At 42.1% G+C, this 18,557-nt stretch overlaps 1 protein-coding gene across 1 annotated transcript in view; it reads left to right on the top strand.

The window, feature by feature from the left end:
* LOC116354060 (IgGFc-binding protein) overlaps window positions 1–18,557 on the top strand; it is a 118,883-nt gene that overhangs the window by 56,328 nt on the left and 43,998 nt on the right. Inside the window, exons 78-112 of the mRNA XM_031793078.1 lie at window positions 46–245; window positions 371–509; window positions 720–791; window positions 984–1,174; window positions 1,550–1,679; window positions 3,399–3,643; window positions 3,983–4,131; window positions 4,476–4,604; window positions 4,768–4,906; window positions 5,207–5,348; window positions 5,774–5,973; window positions 6,103–6,241; window positions 6,452–6,523; window positions 6,716–6,906; window positions 7,276–7,405; window positions 9,469–9,713; window positions 10,053–10,201; window positions 10,516–10,644; window positions 10,828–10,966; window positions 11,267–11,408; window positions 11,834–12,033; window positions 12,159–12,297; window positions 12,508–12,579; window positions 12,772–12,962; window positions 13,347–13,476; window positions 14,141–14,385; window positions 14,724–14,872; window positions 15,203–15,331; window positions 15,475–15,613; window positions 15,914–16,055; window positions 16,481–16,680; window positions 16,806–16,944; window positions 17,155–17,226; window positions 17,419–17,609; window positions 18,008–18,137. Of these exons, the coding sequence (XP_031648938.1) occupies window positions 46–245; window positions 371–509; window positions 720–791; window positions 984–1,174; window positions 1,550–1,679; window positions 3,399–3,643; window positions 3,983–4,131; window positions 4,476–4,604; window positions 4,768–4,906; window positions 5,207–5,348; window positions 5,774–5,973; window positions 6,103–6,241; window positions 6,452–6,523; window positions 6,716–6,906; window positions 7,276–7,405; window positions 9,469–9,713; window positions 10,053–10,201; window positions 10,516–10,644; window positions 10,828–10,966; window positions 11,267–11,408; window positions 11,834–12,033; window positions 12,159–12,297; window positions 12,508–12,579; window positions 12,772–12,962; window positions 13,347–13,476; window positions 14,141–14,385; window positions 14,724–14,872; window positions 15,203–15,331; window positions 15,475–15,613; window positions 15,914–16,055; window positions 16,481–16,680; window positions 16,806–16,944; window positions 17,155–17,226; window positions 17,419–17,609; window positions 18,008–18,137 (5,340 nt within the window). The remainder of the gene's footprint in view (window positions 1–45; window positions 246–370; window positions 510–719; window positions 792–983; window positions 1,175–1,549; window positions 1,680–3,398; window positions 3,644–3,982; window positions 4,132–4,475; window positions 4,605–4,767; window positions 4,907–5,206; window positions 5,349–5,773; window positions 5,974–6,102; window positions 6,242–6,451; window positions 6,524–6,715; window positions 6,907–7,275; window positions 7,406–9,468; window positions 9,714–10,052; window positions 10,202–10,515; window positions 10,645–10,827; window positions 10,967–11,266; window positions 11,409–11,833; window positions 12,034–12,158; window positions 12,298–12,507; window positions 12,580–12,771; window positions 12,963–13,346; window positions 13,477–14,140; window positions 14,386–14,723; window positions 14,873–15,202; window positions 15,332–15,474; window positions 15,614–15,913; window positions 16,056–16,480; window positions 16,681–16,805; window positions 16,945–17,154; window positions 17,227–17,418; window positions 17,610–18,007; window positions 18,138–18,557) is intronic.

Consider the following 18,557-nt stretch of genomic DNA (forward strand, 5'->3'; position numbering starts at 1 on the left):
AGTAGACCTACCTCCTAATGTCTCCTCTTCCCTCCTTCTCTCCAGCTCTGACATGCCCCCCCAACAGTCAGTACGTGCCCTGTGCCGCCCCTTGCCAGCCCACCTGTGCCTCCAGACCCTCCACAGGGTGTGATGCTCCCTGTTCAGAGGGCTGTGTGTGTGACCCTGGTTACGTCCTCAGCGCTGGGAAGTGTGTCAAAGAGAACTCCTGTGGCTGCAAAGGCACCAACGGACAGTACTACGAGGTGAGTGTGTTGTGTGTCGGGTGATGGACTTTGTGTGTGTGACGTGTATGTAACCAACCTGCAACCAACCACTGATGAACTATTGTCTCTCCCTCCATCTCTCCTCCTTCCCTCCCTCCCTCCAGCCTGGTGAGGAGTGGTACCTGGAGGACTGTAAGCTGAAATGTTATTGTAACGCTCCCTTCGTCACCTGCAATCCCTCTGATTGCCCTCCAATGCACGAGTGTAAGGTCCAGGGAGGAGAGCTGGACTGCTACCCTACAAGTAAGTCCCCTGACATAAACAGTCCGTACAAACACCCACACACACTCAGAATGGTGTTTTGACATCTGACGTTTTGGATGGTAGGGGAGGTGACCAGGCTGTGACCATATGAGTTGACCAGACAGCACAAACAGATCTGAGACTTGGCTATAATGTCTTTCTCTCTTATGTCTCATGCTATCTCCCTCTGTCCCTGCGCCCCAACTACAGTCAAACCAACTACTGCCATACCAACTACACCTAAACCAACTACTCCCAAACCTACTACCACAAAACCACCAGGTGAAATTAACAGACAATCATTTGTTCTCATTCTTACGATCAGAATCAGAAACCGCTTTCTGTATTTGCACAAATCAATTAATTGGTAACCCAATAATTCCTGATATTAACCCCTTGTCTCCCTTCTGCCCCACCCCCTTTCCCTCTCTTCTTTGCCTCCCCCCATCCTCCTCTCCCTCTCTCCCCCAATAGTGACGTGCCCTCCCAATGCTGAGTATATAGAGTGTGGCCCTGCCTGCATCCCCAGCTGTAAGGAACCCTCCACCAACTGCACTGGCTCCTGTATCAGCGCGTGTTTCTGTAAGCCAGGCTTTGTGTTCAAAGGCAGACGCTGTGTCCCCATAGAAACATGTGGCTGTCTGGAGGGAGGTGACTACTATGAGGTACGAGACCATCTGGGATTGTTAGTCTGTGGTTAAGAATGTACTGTGTGATTGAATATGACACAATATAATGTGATGTACAATATTGTGTATATTGTGTATAATATACCATACCATTCGATGTGATACACAATATGATACAATATTATACGATACAGTACTTTTACTGTCCAGAATGTCCACTTACATGGATATTGATAGTGCTCCTCTCAGCACATCACAAATATACTTTCAAAATGACCAGCAACACAAGGAACACACGCATACGTTTACAGAATGCACAAATAAATTACAAAATATATATATATATATATATATATATATTGTCAAAAAAACATGTTAACAATTCCTCTCTACCTGTCTCTGTCCTTTTAGCCAGGAGAGATCATCTTTGGTGACGGCTGCTCCAAGCTGTGTCGTTGTGCTGGAAACTACATCTTGGACTGTGTGGACAACTCCTGCTCTCCCACAGAGGAGTGTCGCAACGGAGCCTGCTATCCTAAAGGTACTGTTAGCTGAGTTATAATACATTGTTAGGCAAAGTTATCATAACTTGTATTAGCTCAGTTATCACAACTTGTATTAGCTCAGTTATCATAACTTGTAATAGCTAAGTTATAAGAACTTGAATTAGCTGAGTTTTTATTTGACCTTTATTTAACTAGGCAGGATTGGTGGGTTGAGCTAACGAAGGCTAATGCGATTAGCTTGAGGTTGTAATTAACAAGAACATTTCCCAGGACATAGACATATCTGACATTGGCAGAAAGCTTAAATTCTTGTTAATCTAACTGCACTGTACAATTTACAGTAGCTATTACAGTGAAAGAATACCATGCTATTGTTTGAGTAGAGTGCACAGTTTTGAACATGAAAAGTTTTTCATCAACAAATTAGGCACATTTGGGCAGTCTTGATACAACATTTTGAACAGAAATGCAATGATTCATTGGATCAGTCTGGAACTTTGCACATACACTGCTGCCACCTAGTGGCCAAAATCTAAAATGAAGCTGGGCTGGAATAATACATTATGGCTTTTCTCTTGCATTTCAAACATGATGGTACAAAAAAATACAAGAAAACGGTGGGTTTTTCTTTGTATTATCTTTTACCTGATCTAATGTGTTATATCCTTCTACAATCCTTTCACATTTCCACACACTTCAACGTGTTTCCTTTCAAATGGTACCAAGAATATGCATATCCTTGTATCAGTGCCTGAGCTACAGGCAGTTAGATGTGGCTATGTCATTTTAGGCGAAAATTTTAAGAAAAGTGTCCAACACTTAAGAGGTTTTTAAGAACAATTTCTTATTTGCAATGACGGCGGGTTAACTGCCTTGTTCACGGACAGAACGACAGACTTTTACCTTGTCAGCTCGAGGATTAAATTGAGCAACCTTTCAGTGACTGGCCCAACGATCTAACCACTAGGCTACCTGCCGCCAAAGTTATCATAACTTGTGTTATCTCAGTTATCATAACTTGTATTAGCTCAGTTATCATAACTTGTATTAGCTCAGTTATCATAGCTGGTATTAGCTAAGTTATGAGATCTTGTATTAGCTCAGTTGTCATAACTTGTATTAGCTCAGTTGTCATAACTTGTATTAGCTCAGTTATCATAACTTCTATTAGCTCAGTAATCATAAATTGTATTAGCTCAGTTATCATAACTTGTATTAGCTCAGTTGTCATAACTTGTATTAGCTCAGTTATCATAACTTCTATTAGCTCAGTAATCATAACTTGTATTAGCTCAGTTATCATAACTTGTATTAGCTCGGTTATCATCACTTGTATTAGCTCAGTTATCATCACTTGTATTAGCTCAGTTATCATAAGTTGTATTAGCTCAGTTATCATAACTTGTATTAGCTCAGTTATCATCACTTGTATTAGCTCAGTTATCATCACTTGTATAAAGATGAAAGTCTTATCAAATCTATTATATTGGTAAGGAGTTCCATCGTGAAACCCACGGGAACATCCAACCTACAGTAAAGTGGATCGTTCCTAGAGTTTTATTCCTAGCTATGCAAACAGACAGCCTTATATACAGTATACATGTACTTTGTTCAGCTTGGAAAACACTATTTACATTTTGTCAGGCATCATTTGGTGAAAATAATAACCCAACTATGTGAACAATGAGTCAGTATTATTTCCACCAGCCAATTACTAATCTCACTCCCAACTTTATAATCACTATTCCCCTCAGACACCTCTACCTGTATCGCGTCTGGTGACCCTCACTACACCACCTTCGACAAGAAGAAGTACAACTTCATGGGGAACTGCAGCTACCTGATGTCAGAGCCCTGTAACCACATGTCAGTGCCTCACTACGAGGTGCATGCTGACAACGAGAACCGCTTCAACAAACCAACCATCTCCTACCTGAAGGCTGTGCATGTGTACGTGCGTGGGGTGAAGATCTCCATCTTGAAGGGAGGCACCGTGCAGGTGAGAGAGAGAGGGATTGATGGAGGGATAGGGTTGGGGTAGAGAGAAAAAGAGATGAGGAAGACGTTTGAAAATGTTTAAATACGTAACAATAGAAAGAAATAGTGATAAAATGCAGAGCCCTGCATGTACACATTCAATATAAAGTAACATACACTGTCAAGAACAGTGTGTCATTGTATTCAATAAATATGTTTTTGCCACCGAAGGGAAATTCCTGAGCAGCATTAAATGCATCAAATTCATACAAAACACAGAACAGCTTATAAAGAGGAAGCTAAAAAACATAAAAAATGAAGTGCCCCTCACTAACACGTCTGTGTCCTCTTCTCCTCCTAGTTGGATGGTATCAATGTGAACATCCCACTGACCCCAGCTACAGGCGTGTCTGTTTTGAAGTCTGGTAAACACTACACTGTAGCCATGGACTTTGGTGTGACCGTACGATATGACGGAACCCACTATATGGACATCAAGGTCATCAAGGAGTGAGTCAAAACTGCTTCATACACACACTGAAGACAACACACACACACATACAGAGAGAGAGAGAGAGAGAGAGAGAGAGAGAGAGAGAGAGAGAGAGAGAGAGAGAGAGAGAGCGAGAGAGAGAGAAAGACCAAAAATGGGGTCTATGCAGCTTGGTTTCTCTCCTACAGTTTTGGTGACCCCGACATGATATACCATTCAAATAACCATATAAACACAACGTAAAATAAAAACCAAGTAGAAATTTCTCACATTGTAATATTTTAATTTTATAATGTTGTCATTAATTAATATTGTAAAAAAAATGCTTGACTCATCGGTCTATTTGCGCCTCTGTATTTAGCTATAAGGACAAGCTGTGTGGACTGTGTGGAGACTACAACGGAAACTCCAACGATGACTTCAGGAAACCCGACGGTTCTCTGACCACCAACCCCAATGACTTTGGACACAGCTGGGTCACAGATCCCAAGTGAGTCATACCACCAGTTACACACACACACACACACACACACACACACACACACACACACACACACACACACACACACACACACACACACACACACACACACACACACACACACACACACCAACACACACACATGACTGATTCACCCTGTCTCTGACTCCAGTTGTAACAAGAAGCCCAACACCACCATCCCAGGCTGTACTGATGATGAACTGGACAGGTATGAGAGCTCTGGCTACTGCGGCATGCTACTGGACAAGAACGGACCGTTCGCTGTCTGTCACCCCAAGGTCAACCCCAATGTGAGTAACTACCGTAATGTGTGGTATATAGTGTCTTACCTAATGTGAGATATTACTGTAATGTACGGTATATAGGGTCATATCATATTTTGTCTTTAAGATTCAACAAAAGTGTGTTTAATGTGTAAAATCTCACACCCAAGAAAAACATTTTGTAAATATATAGACATATTTAGTGCATAAATGTTTAAACACTCTTAATTATATTCAATTCAAACAACTTTGTCACTTAAGTAACCAAACCTCCAAGCTTTGGGTGCAAGTCGAAGACACGCATATGTTTATGTGTGTCTATTTCAGAGTTTCTTCAAGGACTGTCTGTTTGACCTGTGCGAGCTGGATGGTGCTCAACCCATCCTGTGTGAGTCCATCGAGTCGTACGTCAACGACTGTCAGGACCGAGGAGTCACCATCGGAACCTGGAGGAACAGCACCTTCTGCCGTGAGTACAGATCAGTGTTGGGGTCAATTCCATTTCATTCCAGTCATTTCAGAAAGTAAACCAAATTCTCATTCCAAGTTTTCCCTCACTGAAAAGCATTAAAGAGAATTGGAATTGGTATTTTAAAGTACATCCTGAATTGACTGGAATTGAAATGGACCCCAACCCTGCTACAGATACATGTTATACATAATAATAACAAGGAAGAGACGGATATTGATGATGAAGATGGAAATTGCAGTGATTAATATAATAATAATTATTCATTCACTCACCAAAGACCCTGCTGTTATTAGCACATCAAAGACCAAACAATACACTCTAACAGTACTGTTCCGTATGACCAACAATGTCATTATTAAGAGACAGTCATGTTTTAAAGTAGACCTATCTCCTAATGTCTCCTCTTCCCTCCTTCTCTCCAGCTCTGACATGCCCCCCCAACAGTCAGTACGTGCCCTGTGCCGCCCCTTGCCAGCCCACCTGTGCCTCCAGACCCTCCACAGGGTGTGATGCTCCCTGTTCAGAGGGCTGTGTGTGTGACCCTGGTTACGTCCTCAGCGCTGGGAAGTGTGTCAAAGAGAACTCCTGTGGCTGCAAAGGCACCAACGGACAGTACTACGAGGTGAGTGTGTTGTGTGTCGGGTGATGGACTTTGTGTGTGTGACGTGTATGTAACCAACCTGCAACCAACCACTGATGAACTATTGTCTCTCCCTCCATCTCTCCTCCTTCCCTCCCTCCCTCCCTCCAGCCTGGTGAGGAGTGGTACCTGGAGGACTGTAAGCTGAAATGTTATTGTAACGCTCCCTTCGTCACCTGCAATCCCTCTGATTGCCCTCCAATGCACGAGTGTAAGGTCCAGGGAGGAGAGCTGGACTGCTACCCTACAAGTAAGTCCCCTGACATAAACAGTCCGTACAAACACCCACACACACTCAGAATGGTGTTTTGACATCTGACGTTTTGGATGGTAGGGGAGGTGACCAGGCTGTGACCATATGAGTTGACCAGACAGCACAAACAGATCTGAGACTTGGCTATAATGTCTTTCTCTCTTATGTCTCATGCTGTCTCCCTCTGTCCCTCCGCCCCAACTACAGTCAAACCAACTACTGCCATACCAACTACACCTAAACCAACTACTCCCAAACCTACTACCACAAAACCACCAGGTGAAATTAACAGACAATCATTTGTTCTCATTCTTACGATCAGAATCAGAAACCGCTTTCTGTATTTGCACAAATCAATTCATTGGTAACCCAATAATTCCTGATATTAACCCCTTGTCTCCCTTCCGCCCCACCCCCTTTCCCTCTCTTCTTTGCCTCCCCCCATCCTCCTCTCCCTCTCTCCCCCAATAGTGACGTGCCCTCCCAATGCTGAGTATATAGAGTGTGGCCCTGCCTGCATCCCCAGCTGTAAGGAACCCTCCACCAACTGCACTGGCTCCTGTATCAGCGCGTGTTTCTGTAAGCCAGGCTTTGTGTTCAAAGGCAGACGCTGTGTCCCCATAGAAACATGTGGCTGTCTGGAGGGAGGTGACTACTATGAGGTACGAGACCATCTGGGATTGTTAGTCTGTGGTTAAGAATGTACTGTGTGATTGAATATGACACAATATAATGTGATGTACAATATTGTGTATATTGTGTATAATATACCATACCATTCGATGTGATACACAATATGATACAATATTATACGATACAGTACTTTTACTGTCCAGAATGTCCACTTACATGGATATTGACAGTGCTCCTCTCAGCACATCACAAATATACTTTCAAAATGACCAGCAACACAAGGAACACACGCATACGTTTACAGAATGCACAAATAAATTACAAAATATATATATATATATATATATTGTCAAAAAAACATGTTAACAATTCCTCTCTACCTGTCTCTGTCCTTTTAGCCAGGAGAGATCATCTTTGGTGACGGCTGCTCCAAGCTGTGTCGTTGTGCTGGAAACTACATCTTGGACTGTGTGGACAACTCCTGCTCTCCCACAGAGGAGTGTCGCAACGGAGCCTGCTATCCTAAAGGTACTGTTAGCTGAGTTATAATACATTGTTAGGCAAAGTTATCATAACTTGTATTAGCTCAGTTATCACAACTTGTATTAGCTCAGTTATCATAACTTGTAATAGCTAAGTTATAAGAACTTGAATTAGCTGAGTTTTTATTTTACCTTTATTTAACTAGGCAAGTCAGTTAAAGCTTCTTCAGGATTGGTGGGTTGAGCTAACGAAGGCTAATGCGATTAGCTTGAGGTTGTAAGTAACAAGAACATTTCCCAGGACATAGACATATCTGACATTGGCAGAAAGCTTAAATTATTGTTAATCTAACTGCACTGTACAATTTACAGTAGCTATTACAGTGAAAGAATACCATGCTATTGTTTGAGTAGAGTGCACAGTTTTGAACATGAAAAGTTTTTCATCAACAAATTAGGCACATTTGGGCAGTCTTGATACAACATTTTGAACAGAAATGCAATGATTCATTGGATCAGTCTGGAACTTTGCACATACACTGCTGCCACCTAGTGGCCAAAATCTAAAATGAAGCTGGGCTGGAATAATACATTATGGCGTTTCTCTTGCATTTCAAACATGATGGTACAAAAGAATACAAAGAATGGTGTGTTTTTCTTTGTATTATCTTTTACCTGATCTAATGTGTTATATCCTTCTACAATCCTTTCACATTTCCACACACTTCAAAGTGTTTCCTTTCAAATGGTACCAATAATATGCATATCCTTGTATCAGTGCCTGAGCTACAGGCAGTTAGATGTGGCTATGTCATTTTAGGCGAAAATTGAAAAAAAGGGTCCAACACAGAACAATTTCTTATTTGCAATGACGGCGGGTTAACTGCCTTGTTCACGGACAGAACGACAGACTTTTACCTTGTCAGCTCGCGGATTAAATTGAGCAACCTTTCAGTTACTGGCCCAACGATCTAACCACTAGGCTACCTGCCGCCAAAGTTATCATAACTTGTATTAGCTCAGTTATCGTAGCTGGTATTAGCTAAGTTATGAGATCTTGTATTAGCTCAGGTATCATAACTTGTATTAGCTCAGTTATCATAACTTGTATTAGCTCAGTTATCATAACTTGTATTAGCTCAGTTATCATAGCTGGTATTAGCTAAGTTATGAGATCTTGTATTAGCTCAGTTATTATTATTTTTATTTTAATTTGACCTTTATTTTACTAGGCAAGTCAGTTAAGAACAAATTCTTATTTTCAATGACGGCCTAGGAACAGTGGGTTAACTGCCTGTTCAGGGGCAGAACGACAGCTTTGTACCTTGTCAGCTCGGGGATTCAAACTTGCAACCTTTCGGTTACTAGTCCAACGCTCTAACCACTAGGCTACCCTGCCGCCCCAGTTATCATAGCTGGTATTAGCTAAGTTATGAGATCTTGTATTACGGCATACCAGTTATCATAACTTGTATTAGCTGAGTTATCATAACTTGTATTAGCTGAGTTATCATAAGTTGTATTAGCTGAGTTATCATAAATTGTATTAGCTCAGTTATCATAACTTGTATTAGCTCAGTTGTCATAACTTGTATTAGCTCAGTTATCATAACTTGTATTAGCTCAGTTATCATAACTTGTATTAGCTCAGTTATCATAACTTGTATTAGCTCAGTTGTCATAACTTGTATTAGCTCAGTTGTCATAACTTGTATTAGCTCAGTTATCATAACTTGTATTAGCTCAGTTCTCATAACTTGTATTAGCTCAGTTCTCATAACTTGTATTAGCTCAGTTATCATCACTTATATAAAGATGAAAGTCTTATCAAATCTATTATATTGGTAAGGAGTTCCATCGTGAAACCCACGGGAACATCCAACCTACAGTAAAGTGGATCGTTCCTAGAGTTTGATTCCTAGCTATGCAAACAGACAGCCTTATATACAGTATACATGTATTATGTTCAGCTTGGAAAACACTATTTACATTTTGTCAGGCATCATTTGGTGAAAATAATAACCCAACTATGTGAACAATGAGTCAGTATTATTTCCACCAGCCAATTACTAATCTCACTCCCAACTTTATAATCACTATTCCCCCCAGACACCTCTACCTGTATCGCGTCTGGTGACCCTCACTACACCACCTTCGACAAGAAGAAGTACAACTTCATGGGGAACTGCAGCTACCTGATGTCAGAGCCCTGTAACCACACGTCAGTGCCTCACTACGAGGTGCATGCTGACAACGAGAACCGCTTCAACAAACCAACCATCTCCTACCTGAAGGCTGTGCATGTGTACGTGCGTGGGGTGAAGATCTCCATCTTGAAGGGAGGCACCGTGCAGGTGAGAGAGAGAGGGATTGATGGAGGGATAGGGTTGGGGTAGAGAGAAAAAGAGATGAGGAAGACGTTTGAAAATGTTTAAATACGTAACAATAGAATGAAATAGTGATAAAATGCAGAGCCCTGCATGTACACATTCAATATAAAGTAACATACACTGTCAAGAACAGTGTGTCATTGTATTCAATAAATATGTTTTTGCCACCGAAGGGAAATTCCTGAGCAGCATTAAATGCATCAAATTCATACAAAACACAGAACAGCTTATAAAGAGGAAGCTAAAAAACATAAAAAATGAAGTGCCCCTCACTAACACGTCTGTGTCCTCTTCTCCTCCTAGTTGGATGGTATCAATGTGAACATCCCACTGACCCCAGCTACAGGCGTGTCTGTTTTGAAGTCTGGTAAACACTACACTGTAGCCATGGACTTTGGTGTGACCGTACGATATGACGGAAACCACTATATGGACATCAAGGTCATCAAGGAGTGAGTCAAAACTGCTTCATACACACACTGAAGACAACACACACACACACACACATACAGAGAGAGAGAGAGAGAGAGAGAGAGAGAGAGAGAGAGAAAGACCAAAAATGGGGTCTATGCAGCTTGGTTTCTCTCCTACAGTTTTGGTGACCCCGACATGATATACCATTAAAATAACCATATAAACACAACGTAAAATAAAAACCAAGTAGAAATTTCTCACATTGTAATATTTTAATTTTATAATGTTGTCATTAATTAATATTGTAAAAAAAATGCTTGACTCATCGGTCTATTTGCGCCTCTGTATTTAGCTATAAGGACAAGCTGTGTGGACTGTGTGGAGACTACAACGGAAACTCCAACGATGACTTCAGGAAACCCGACGGTTCTCTGACCACCAACCCCAATGACTTTGGACACAGCTGGGTCACAGATCCCAAGTGAGTCATGCCACCAGTTACACACACACACACACACGCACACACACGCACACACACACACACACACACACACACACACACACACACACACACACACACACACACACACACACACACACACACACACACACACACACACACCAACACACACACATGACTGATTCACCCTGTCTCTGACTCCAGTTGTAACAAGAAGCCCAACACCACCATCCCAGGCTGTACTGATGATGAACTGGACAGGTATGAGAGCTCTGGCTACTGCGGCATGCTACTGGACAAGAACGGACCGTTCGCTGTCTGTCACCCCAAGGTCAACCCCAATGTGAGTAACTACCGTAATGTGTGGTATATAGTGTCTTACCTAATGTGAGATATTACTGTAATGTACGGTATATAGGGTCATATCATATTTTGTCTTTAAGATTCAACAAAAGTGTGTTTAATGTGTAAAATCTCACACCCAAGAAAAACATTTTGTAAATATATAGACATATTTAGTGCATAAATGTTTAAACACTCTTAATTATATTCAATTCAAACAACTTTGTCACTTAAGTAACCAAACCTCCAAGCTTTGGGTGCAAGTCGAAGACACGCATATGTTTATGTGTGTCTATTTCAGAGTTTCTTCAAGGACTGTCTGTTTGACCTGTGCGAGCTGGATGGTGCTCAACCCATCCTGTGTGAGTCCATCGAGTCGTACGTCAACGACTGTCAGGACCGAGGAGTCACCATCGGAACCTGGAGGAACAGCACCTTCTGCCGTGAGTACAGATCAGTGTTGGGGTCAATTCCATTTCATTCCAGTCATTTCAGAAAGTAAACCAAATTCTCATTCCAAGTTTTCCCTCACTGAAAAGCATTAAAGAGAATTGGAATTGGTATTTTAAAGTACATCCTGAATTGACTGGAATTGAAATGGACCCCAACCCTGCTACAGATACATGTTATACATAATAATAACAAGGAAGAGACGGATATTGATGATGAAGATGGAAATTGCAGTGATTAATATAATAATAATTATTCATTCACTCACCAAAGACCCTGCTGTTATTAGCACATCAAAGACCAAACAATACACTCTAACAGTACTGTTCCGTATGACCAACAATGTCATTATTAAGAGACAGTCATGTTTTAAAGTAGACCTATCTCCTAATGTCTCCTCTTCCCTCCTTCTCTCCAGCTCTGACATGCCCCCCCAACAGTCAGTACGTGCCCTGTGCCGCCCCTTGCCAGCCCACCTGTGCCTCCAGACCCTCCACAGGGTGTGATGCTCCCTGTTCAGAGGGCTGTGTGTGTGACCCTGGTTACGTCCTCAGCGCTGGGAAGTGTGTCAAAGAGAACTCCTGTGGCTGCAAAGGCACCAACGGACAGTACTACGAGGTGAGTGTGTTGTGTGTCGGGTGATGGACTTTGTGTGTGTGACGTGTATGTAACCAACCTGCAACCAACCACTGATGAACTATTGTCTCTCCCTCCATCTCTCCTCCTTCCCTCCCTCCCTCCAGCCTGGTGAGGAGTGGTACCTGGAGGACTGTAAGCTGAAATGTTATTGTAACGCTCCCTTCGTCACCTGCAATCCCTCTGATTGCCCTCCAATGCACGAGTGTAAGGTCCAGGGAGGAGAGCTGGACTGCTACCCTACAAGTAAGTCCCCTGACATAAACAGTCCGTACAAACACCCACACACACTCAGAATGGTGTTTTGACATCTGACGTTTTGGATGGTAGGGGAGGTGACCAGGCTGTGACCATATGAGTTGACCAGACAGCACAAACAGATCTGAGACTTGGCTATAATGTCTTTCTCTCTTATGTCTCATGCTGTCTCCCTCTGTCCCTCCGCCCCAACTACAGTCAAACCAACTACTCCCATACCAACTACACCTAAACCAACTACTCCCAAACCTACTACCACAAAACCACCAGGTGAAATTAACAGACAATCATTTGTTCTCATTCTTACGATCAGAATCAGAAACCGCTTTCTGTATTTGCACAAATCAATTCATTGGTAACCCAATAATTCCTGATATTAACCCCTTGTCTCCCTTCCGCCCCACCCCCTTTCCCTCTCTTCTTTGCCTCCCCCCATCCTCCTCTCCCTCTCTCCCCCAATAGTGACGTGCCCTCCCAATGCTGAGTATATAGAGTGTGGCCCTGCCTGCATCCCCAGCTGTAAGGAACCCTCCACCAACTGCACTGGCTCCTGTATCAGCGCGTGTTTCTGTAAGCCAGGCTTTGTGTTCAAAGGCAGACGCTGTGTCCCCATAGAAACATGTGGCTGTCTGGAGGGAGGTGACTACTATGAGGTACGAGACCATCTGGGATTGTTAGTCTGTGGTTAAGAATGTACTGTGTGATTGAATATGACACAATATAATGTGATGTACAATATTGTGAGTGATATACCATACGGCTTACCAATCGATATATGATACACGATATTTGCGATGTGATACACAATATGATACAATATTATACGATACAGTACTTTTACTGTCCAGAATGTCCACTTACATGGATATTGATAGTGCTCCTCTCAGCACATCACAAATATACTTTCAAAATGACCAGCAACACAAGGAACACACGCATACGTTTACAGAATGCACAAATAAATTACAATATATATATATATATATTGTCAAAAAAACATGTTAACAATTCCTCTCTACCTGTCTCTGTCCTTTTAGCCAGGAGAGATCATCTTTGGTGACGGCTGCTCCAAGCTGTGTCGTTGTGCTGGAAACTACATCTTGGACTGTGTGGACAACTCCTGCTCTCCCACAGAGGAGTGTCGCAACGGAGCCTGCTATCCTAAAGGTACTGTTAGCTGAGTTATAATACATTGTTAGGCAAAGTTATCATAACTTGTATTAGCTCAGTTGTCATAACTTGTATTAGCTCAGTTATCATAACTTGTATTAGCTCAGTTGTCATAACTTGTATTAGCTCAGTTATCATAACTTTTATTAGCTCAGTTATCATAACTTGTATTAGCTCAGTTCTCATAACTTGTATTAGCTCAGTTATCATAACTTGTATTAGCTCAGTTATCATAACTTGTATTAGCTCAGTTCTCATAACTTGTATTAGCTCAGTTATCATAACTTGTATTAGCTCAGTTATCATAACTTGTATTAGCTCAGTTATCATAACTTGTATTAGCTCAGTTATCATCACTTATATAAAGATGAAAGTCTTATCAAATCTATTATATTGGTAAGGAGTTCCATCGTGAAACCCACGGGAACATCCAACCTACAGTAAAGTGGATCGTTCCTAGAGTTTGATTCCTAGCTATGCAAACAGACAGCCTTATATACAGTATACATGTATTATGTTCAGCTTGGAAAACACTATTTACATTTTGTCAGGCATCATTTGGTGAAAATAATAACCCAACTATGTGAACAATGAGTCAGTATTATTTCCACCAGCCAATTACTAATCTCACTCCCAACTTTATAATCACTATTCCCCTCAGACACCTCTACCTGTATCGCGTCTGGTGACCCTCACTACACCACCTTCGACAAGAAGAAGTACAACTTCATGGGGAACTGCAGCTACCTGATGTCAGAGCCCTGTAACCACACGTCAGTGCCTCACTACGAGGTGCATGCTGACAACGAGAACCGCTTCAACAAACCAACCATCTCCTACCTGAAGGCTGTGCATGTGTACGTGCGTGGGGTGAAGATCTCCATCTTGAAGGGAGGCACCGTGCAGGTGAGAGAGAGAGGGATTGATGGAGGGATAGGGTTGGGGTAGAGAGAAAAAGAGATGAGGAAGACGTTTGAAAATGTTTAAATACGTAACAATAGAATGAAATAGTGATAAAATGCAGAGCCCTGCATGTACACATTCAATATAAAGTAACATACACTGTCAAGAACAGTGTGTCATTGTATTCAATAAATATGTTTTTGCCACCGAAGGGAAATTCCTGAGCAGCATTAAATGCATCAAATTCATACAAAACACAGAACAGCTTATAAAGAGGAAGCTAAAAAACATAAAAATGAAGTGCCCCTCACTAACACGTCTGTGTCCTCTTCTCCTCCTAGTTGGATGGTATCAATGTGAACATCCCACTGACCCCAGCTACAGGCGTGTCTGTTTTGAAGTCTGGTAAACACTACACTGTAGCCATGGACTTTGGTGTGACCGTACGATATGACGGAAACCACTATATGGACATCAAGGTCATCAAGGAGTGAGTCAAAACTGCTTCATACACACACTGAAGACAACACACACACACACACACACACATACAGAGAGAGAGAGAGAGAGAGAGAGAGAGAGAGAGAGAGAGAGAGAGAGAGAAAGACCAAAAATGTGGTCTATGCAGCTTGGTTTCTCTCCTACAGTTTTGGTGACCCCGACATGATATACCATTAAAATAACCATATAAACACAACGTAAAATAAAAACCAAGTAGAAATTTCTCACATTGTAATATTTTAATTTTATAATGTTGTCATTAATTAATATTGTAAAAAAAATGCTTGACTCATCGGTCTATTTGCGCCTCTGTATTTAGCTATAAGGACAAGCTGTGTGGACTGTGTGGAGACTACAACGGAAACTCCAACGATGACTTCAGGAAACCCGACGGTTCTCTGACCACCAACCCCAATGACTTTGGACACAGCTGGGTCACAGATCCCAAGTGAGTCATACCACCAGTTACACACACACACACACACACACACACACACACACACACACACACACACACACACACACACACACACACACACACACACACACCAACACACACACATGACTGATTCACCCTGTCTCTGACTCCAGTTGTAACAAGAAGCCCAACACCACCATCCCAGGCTGTACTGATGATGAACTGGACAGGTATGAGAGCTCTGGCTACTGCGGCATGCTACTGGACAAGAACGGACCGTTCGCTGTCTGTCACCCCAAGGTCAACCCCAATGTGAGTAACTACCGTAATGTGTGGTATATAGTGTCTTACCTAATGTGAGATATTACTGTAATGTACGGTATATAGGGTCATATCATATTTTGTCTTTAAGATTCAACAAAAGTTTGTTTAATGTGTAAAATCTCACACCCAAGAAAAACATTTTGTAAATATATAGACATATTTAGTGCATAAATGTTTAAACACTCTTAATTATATTCAATTCAAACAACTTTGTCACTTAAGTAACCAAACCTCCAAGCTTTGGGTGCAAGTCGAAGACACGCATATGTTTATGTGTGTCTATTTCAGAGTTTCTTCAAGGACTGTCTGTTTGACCTGTGCGAGCTGGATGGTGCTCAACCCATCCTGTGTGAGTCCATCGAGTCGTACGTCAACGACTGTCAGGACCGAGGAGTCACCATCGGAACCTGGAGGAACAGCACCTTCTGCCGTGAGTACAGATCAGTGTTGGGGTCAATTCCATTTCATTCCAGTCATTTCAGAAAGTAAACCAAATTCTCATTCCAAGTTTTCCCTCACTGAAAAGCATTAAAGAGAATTGGAATTGGTATTTTAAAGTACATCCTGAATTGACTGGAATTGAAATGGACCCCAACCCTGCTACAGATACATGTTATACATAATAATAACAAGGAAGAGACGGATATTGATGATGAAGATGGAAATTGCAGTGATTAATATAATAATAATTATTCATTCACTCACCAAAGACCCTGCTGTTATTAGCACATCAAAGACCAAACAATACACTCTAACAGTACTGTTCCGTATGACCAACAATGTCATTATTAAGAGACAGTCATGTTTTAAAGTAGACCTATCTCCTAATGTCTCCTCTTCCCTCCTTCTCTCCAGCTCTGACATGCCCCCCCAACAGTCAGTACGTGCCCTGTGCCGCCCCTTGCCAGCCCACCTGTGCCTCCAGACCCTCCACAGGGTGTGATGCTCCCTGTTCAGAGGGCTGTGTGTGTGACCCTGGTTACGTCCTCAGCGCTGGGAAGTGTGTCAAAGAGAACTCCTGTGGCTGCAAAGGCACCAACGGACAGTACTACGAGGTGAGTGTGTTGTGTGTCGGGTGATGGACTTTGTGTGTGTGACGTGTATGTAACCAACCTGCAACCAACCACTGATGAACTATTGTCTCTCCCTCCATCTCTCCTCCTTCCCTCCCTCCCTCCAGCCTGGTGAGGAGTGGTACCTGGAGGACTGTAAGCTGAAATGTTATTGTAACGCTCCCTTCGTCACCTGCAATCCCTCTGATTGCCCTCCAATGCACGAGTGTAAGGTCCAGGGAGGAGAGCTGGACTGCTACCCTACAAGTAAGTCCCCTGACATAAACAGTCCGTACAAACACCCACACACACTCAGAATGGTGTTTTGACATCTGACGTTTTGGATGGTAGGGGAGGTGACCAGGCTGTGACCATATGAGTTGACCAGACAGCACAAACAGATCTGAGACTTGGCTATAATGTCTTTCTCTCTTATGTCTCATGCTGTCTCCCTCTGTCCCTCCGCCCCAACTACAGTCAAACCAACTACTGCCATACCAACTACACCTAAACCAACTACTCCCAAACCTACTACCACAAAACCACCAGGTGAAATTAACAGACAATCATTTGTTCTCATTCTTACGATCAGAATCAGAAACCGCTTTCTGTATTTGCACAAATCAATTCATTGGTAACCCAATAATTCCTGATATTAACCCCTTGTCTCCCTTCCGCCCCACCCCCTTTCCCTCTCTTCTTTGCCTCCCCCCATCCTCCTCTCCCTCTCTCCCCCAATAGTGACGTGCCCTCCCAATGCTGAGTATATAGAGTGTGGCCCTGCCTGCATCCCCAGCTGTAAGGAACCCTCCACCAACTGCACTGGCTCCTGTATCAGCGCGTGTTTCTGTAAGCCAGGCTTTGTGTTCAAAGGCAGACGCTGTGTCCCCATAGAAACATGTGGCTGTCTGGAGGGAGGTGACTACTATGAGGTACGAGACCATCTGGGATTGTTAGTCTGTGGTTAAGAATGTACTGTGTGATTGAATATGACACAATATAATGTGATGTACAATATTGTGAGTGATATACCATACGGCTTACCAATCGATATATGATACACGATATTTGCGATGTGATACACAATATGATACAATATTATACGATACAGTACTTTTACTGTCCAGAATGTCCACTTACATGGATATTGATAGTGCTCCTCTCAGCACATCACAAATATACTTTCAAAATGACCAGCAACACAAGGAACACACGCATACGTTTACAGAATGCACAAATAAATTACAATATATATATATATATATATATATATATATATTGTCAAAAAAACATGTTAACAATTCCTCTCTACCTGTCTCTGTCCTTTTAGCCAGGAGAGATCATCTTTGGTGACGGCTGCTCCAAGCTGTGTCGTTGTGCTGGAAACTACATCTTGGACTGTGTGGACAACTCCTGCTCTCCCACAGAGGAGTGTCGCAACGGAGCCTGCTATCCTAAAGGTACTGTTAGCTGAGTTATAATACATTGTTAGGCAAAGTTATCATAACTTGTATTAGCTCAGTTATCACAACTTGTATTAGCTCAGTTATCATAACTTGTAATAGCTAAGTTATAAGAACTTGAATTAGCTGAGTTTTTATTTTACCTTTATTTAACTAGGCAAGTCAGTTAAAGCTTCTTCAGGATTGGTGGGTTGAGCTAACGAAGGCTAATGCGATTAGCTTGAGGTTGTAAGTAACAAGAACATTTCCCAGGACATAGACATATCTGACATTGGCAGAAAGCTTAAATTATTGTTAATCTAACTGCACTGTACAATTTACAGTAGCTATTACAGTGAAAGAATACCATGCTATTGTTTGAGTAGAGTGCCCAGTTTTGAACATGAAAAGTTTTTCATCAACAAATTAGGCACATTT

The sequence above is a fragment of the Oncorhynchus kisutch genome, linkage group LG16, assembly GCF_002021735.2.
Source record: "Oncorhynchus kisutch isolate 150728-3 linkage group LG16, Okis_V2, whole genome shotgun sequence".
NCBI lineage: Eukaryota > Metazoa > Chordata > Actinopteri > Salmoniformes > Salmonidae > Oncorhynchus > Oncorhynchus kisutch.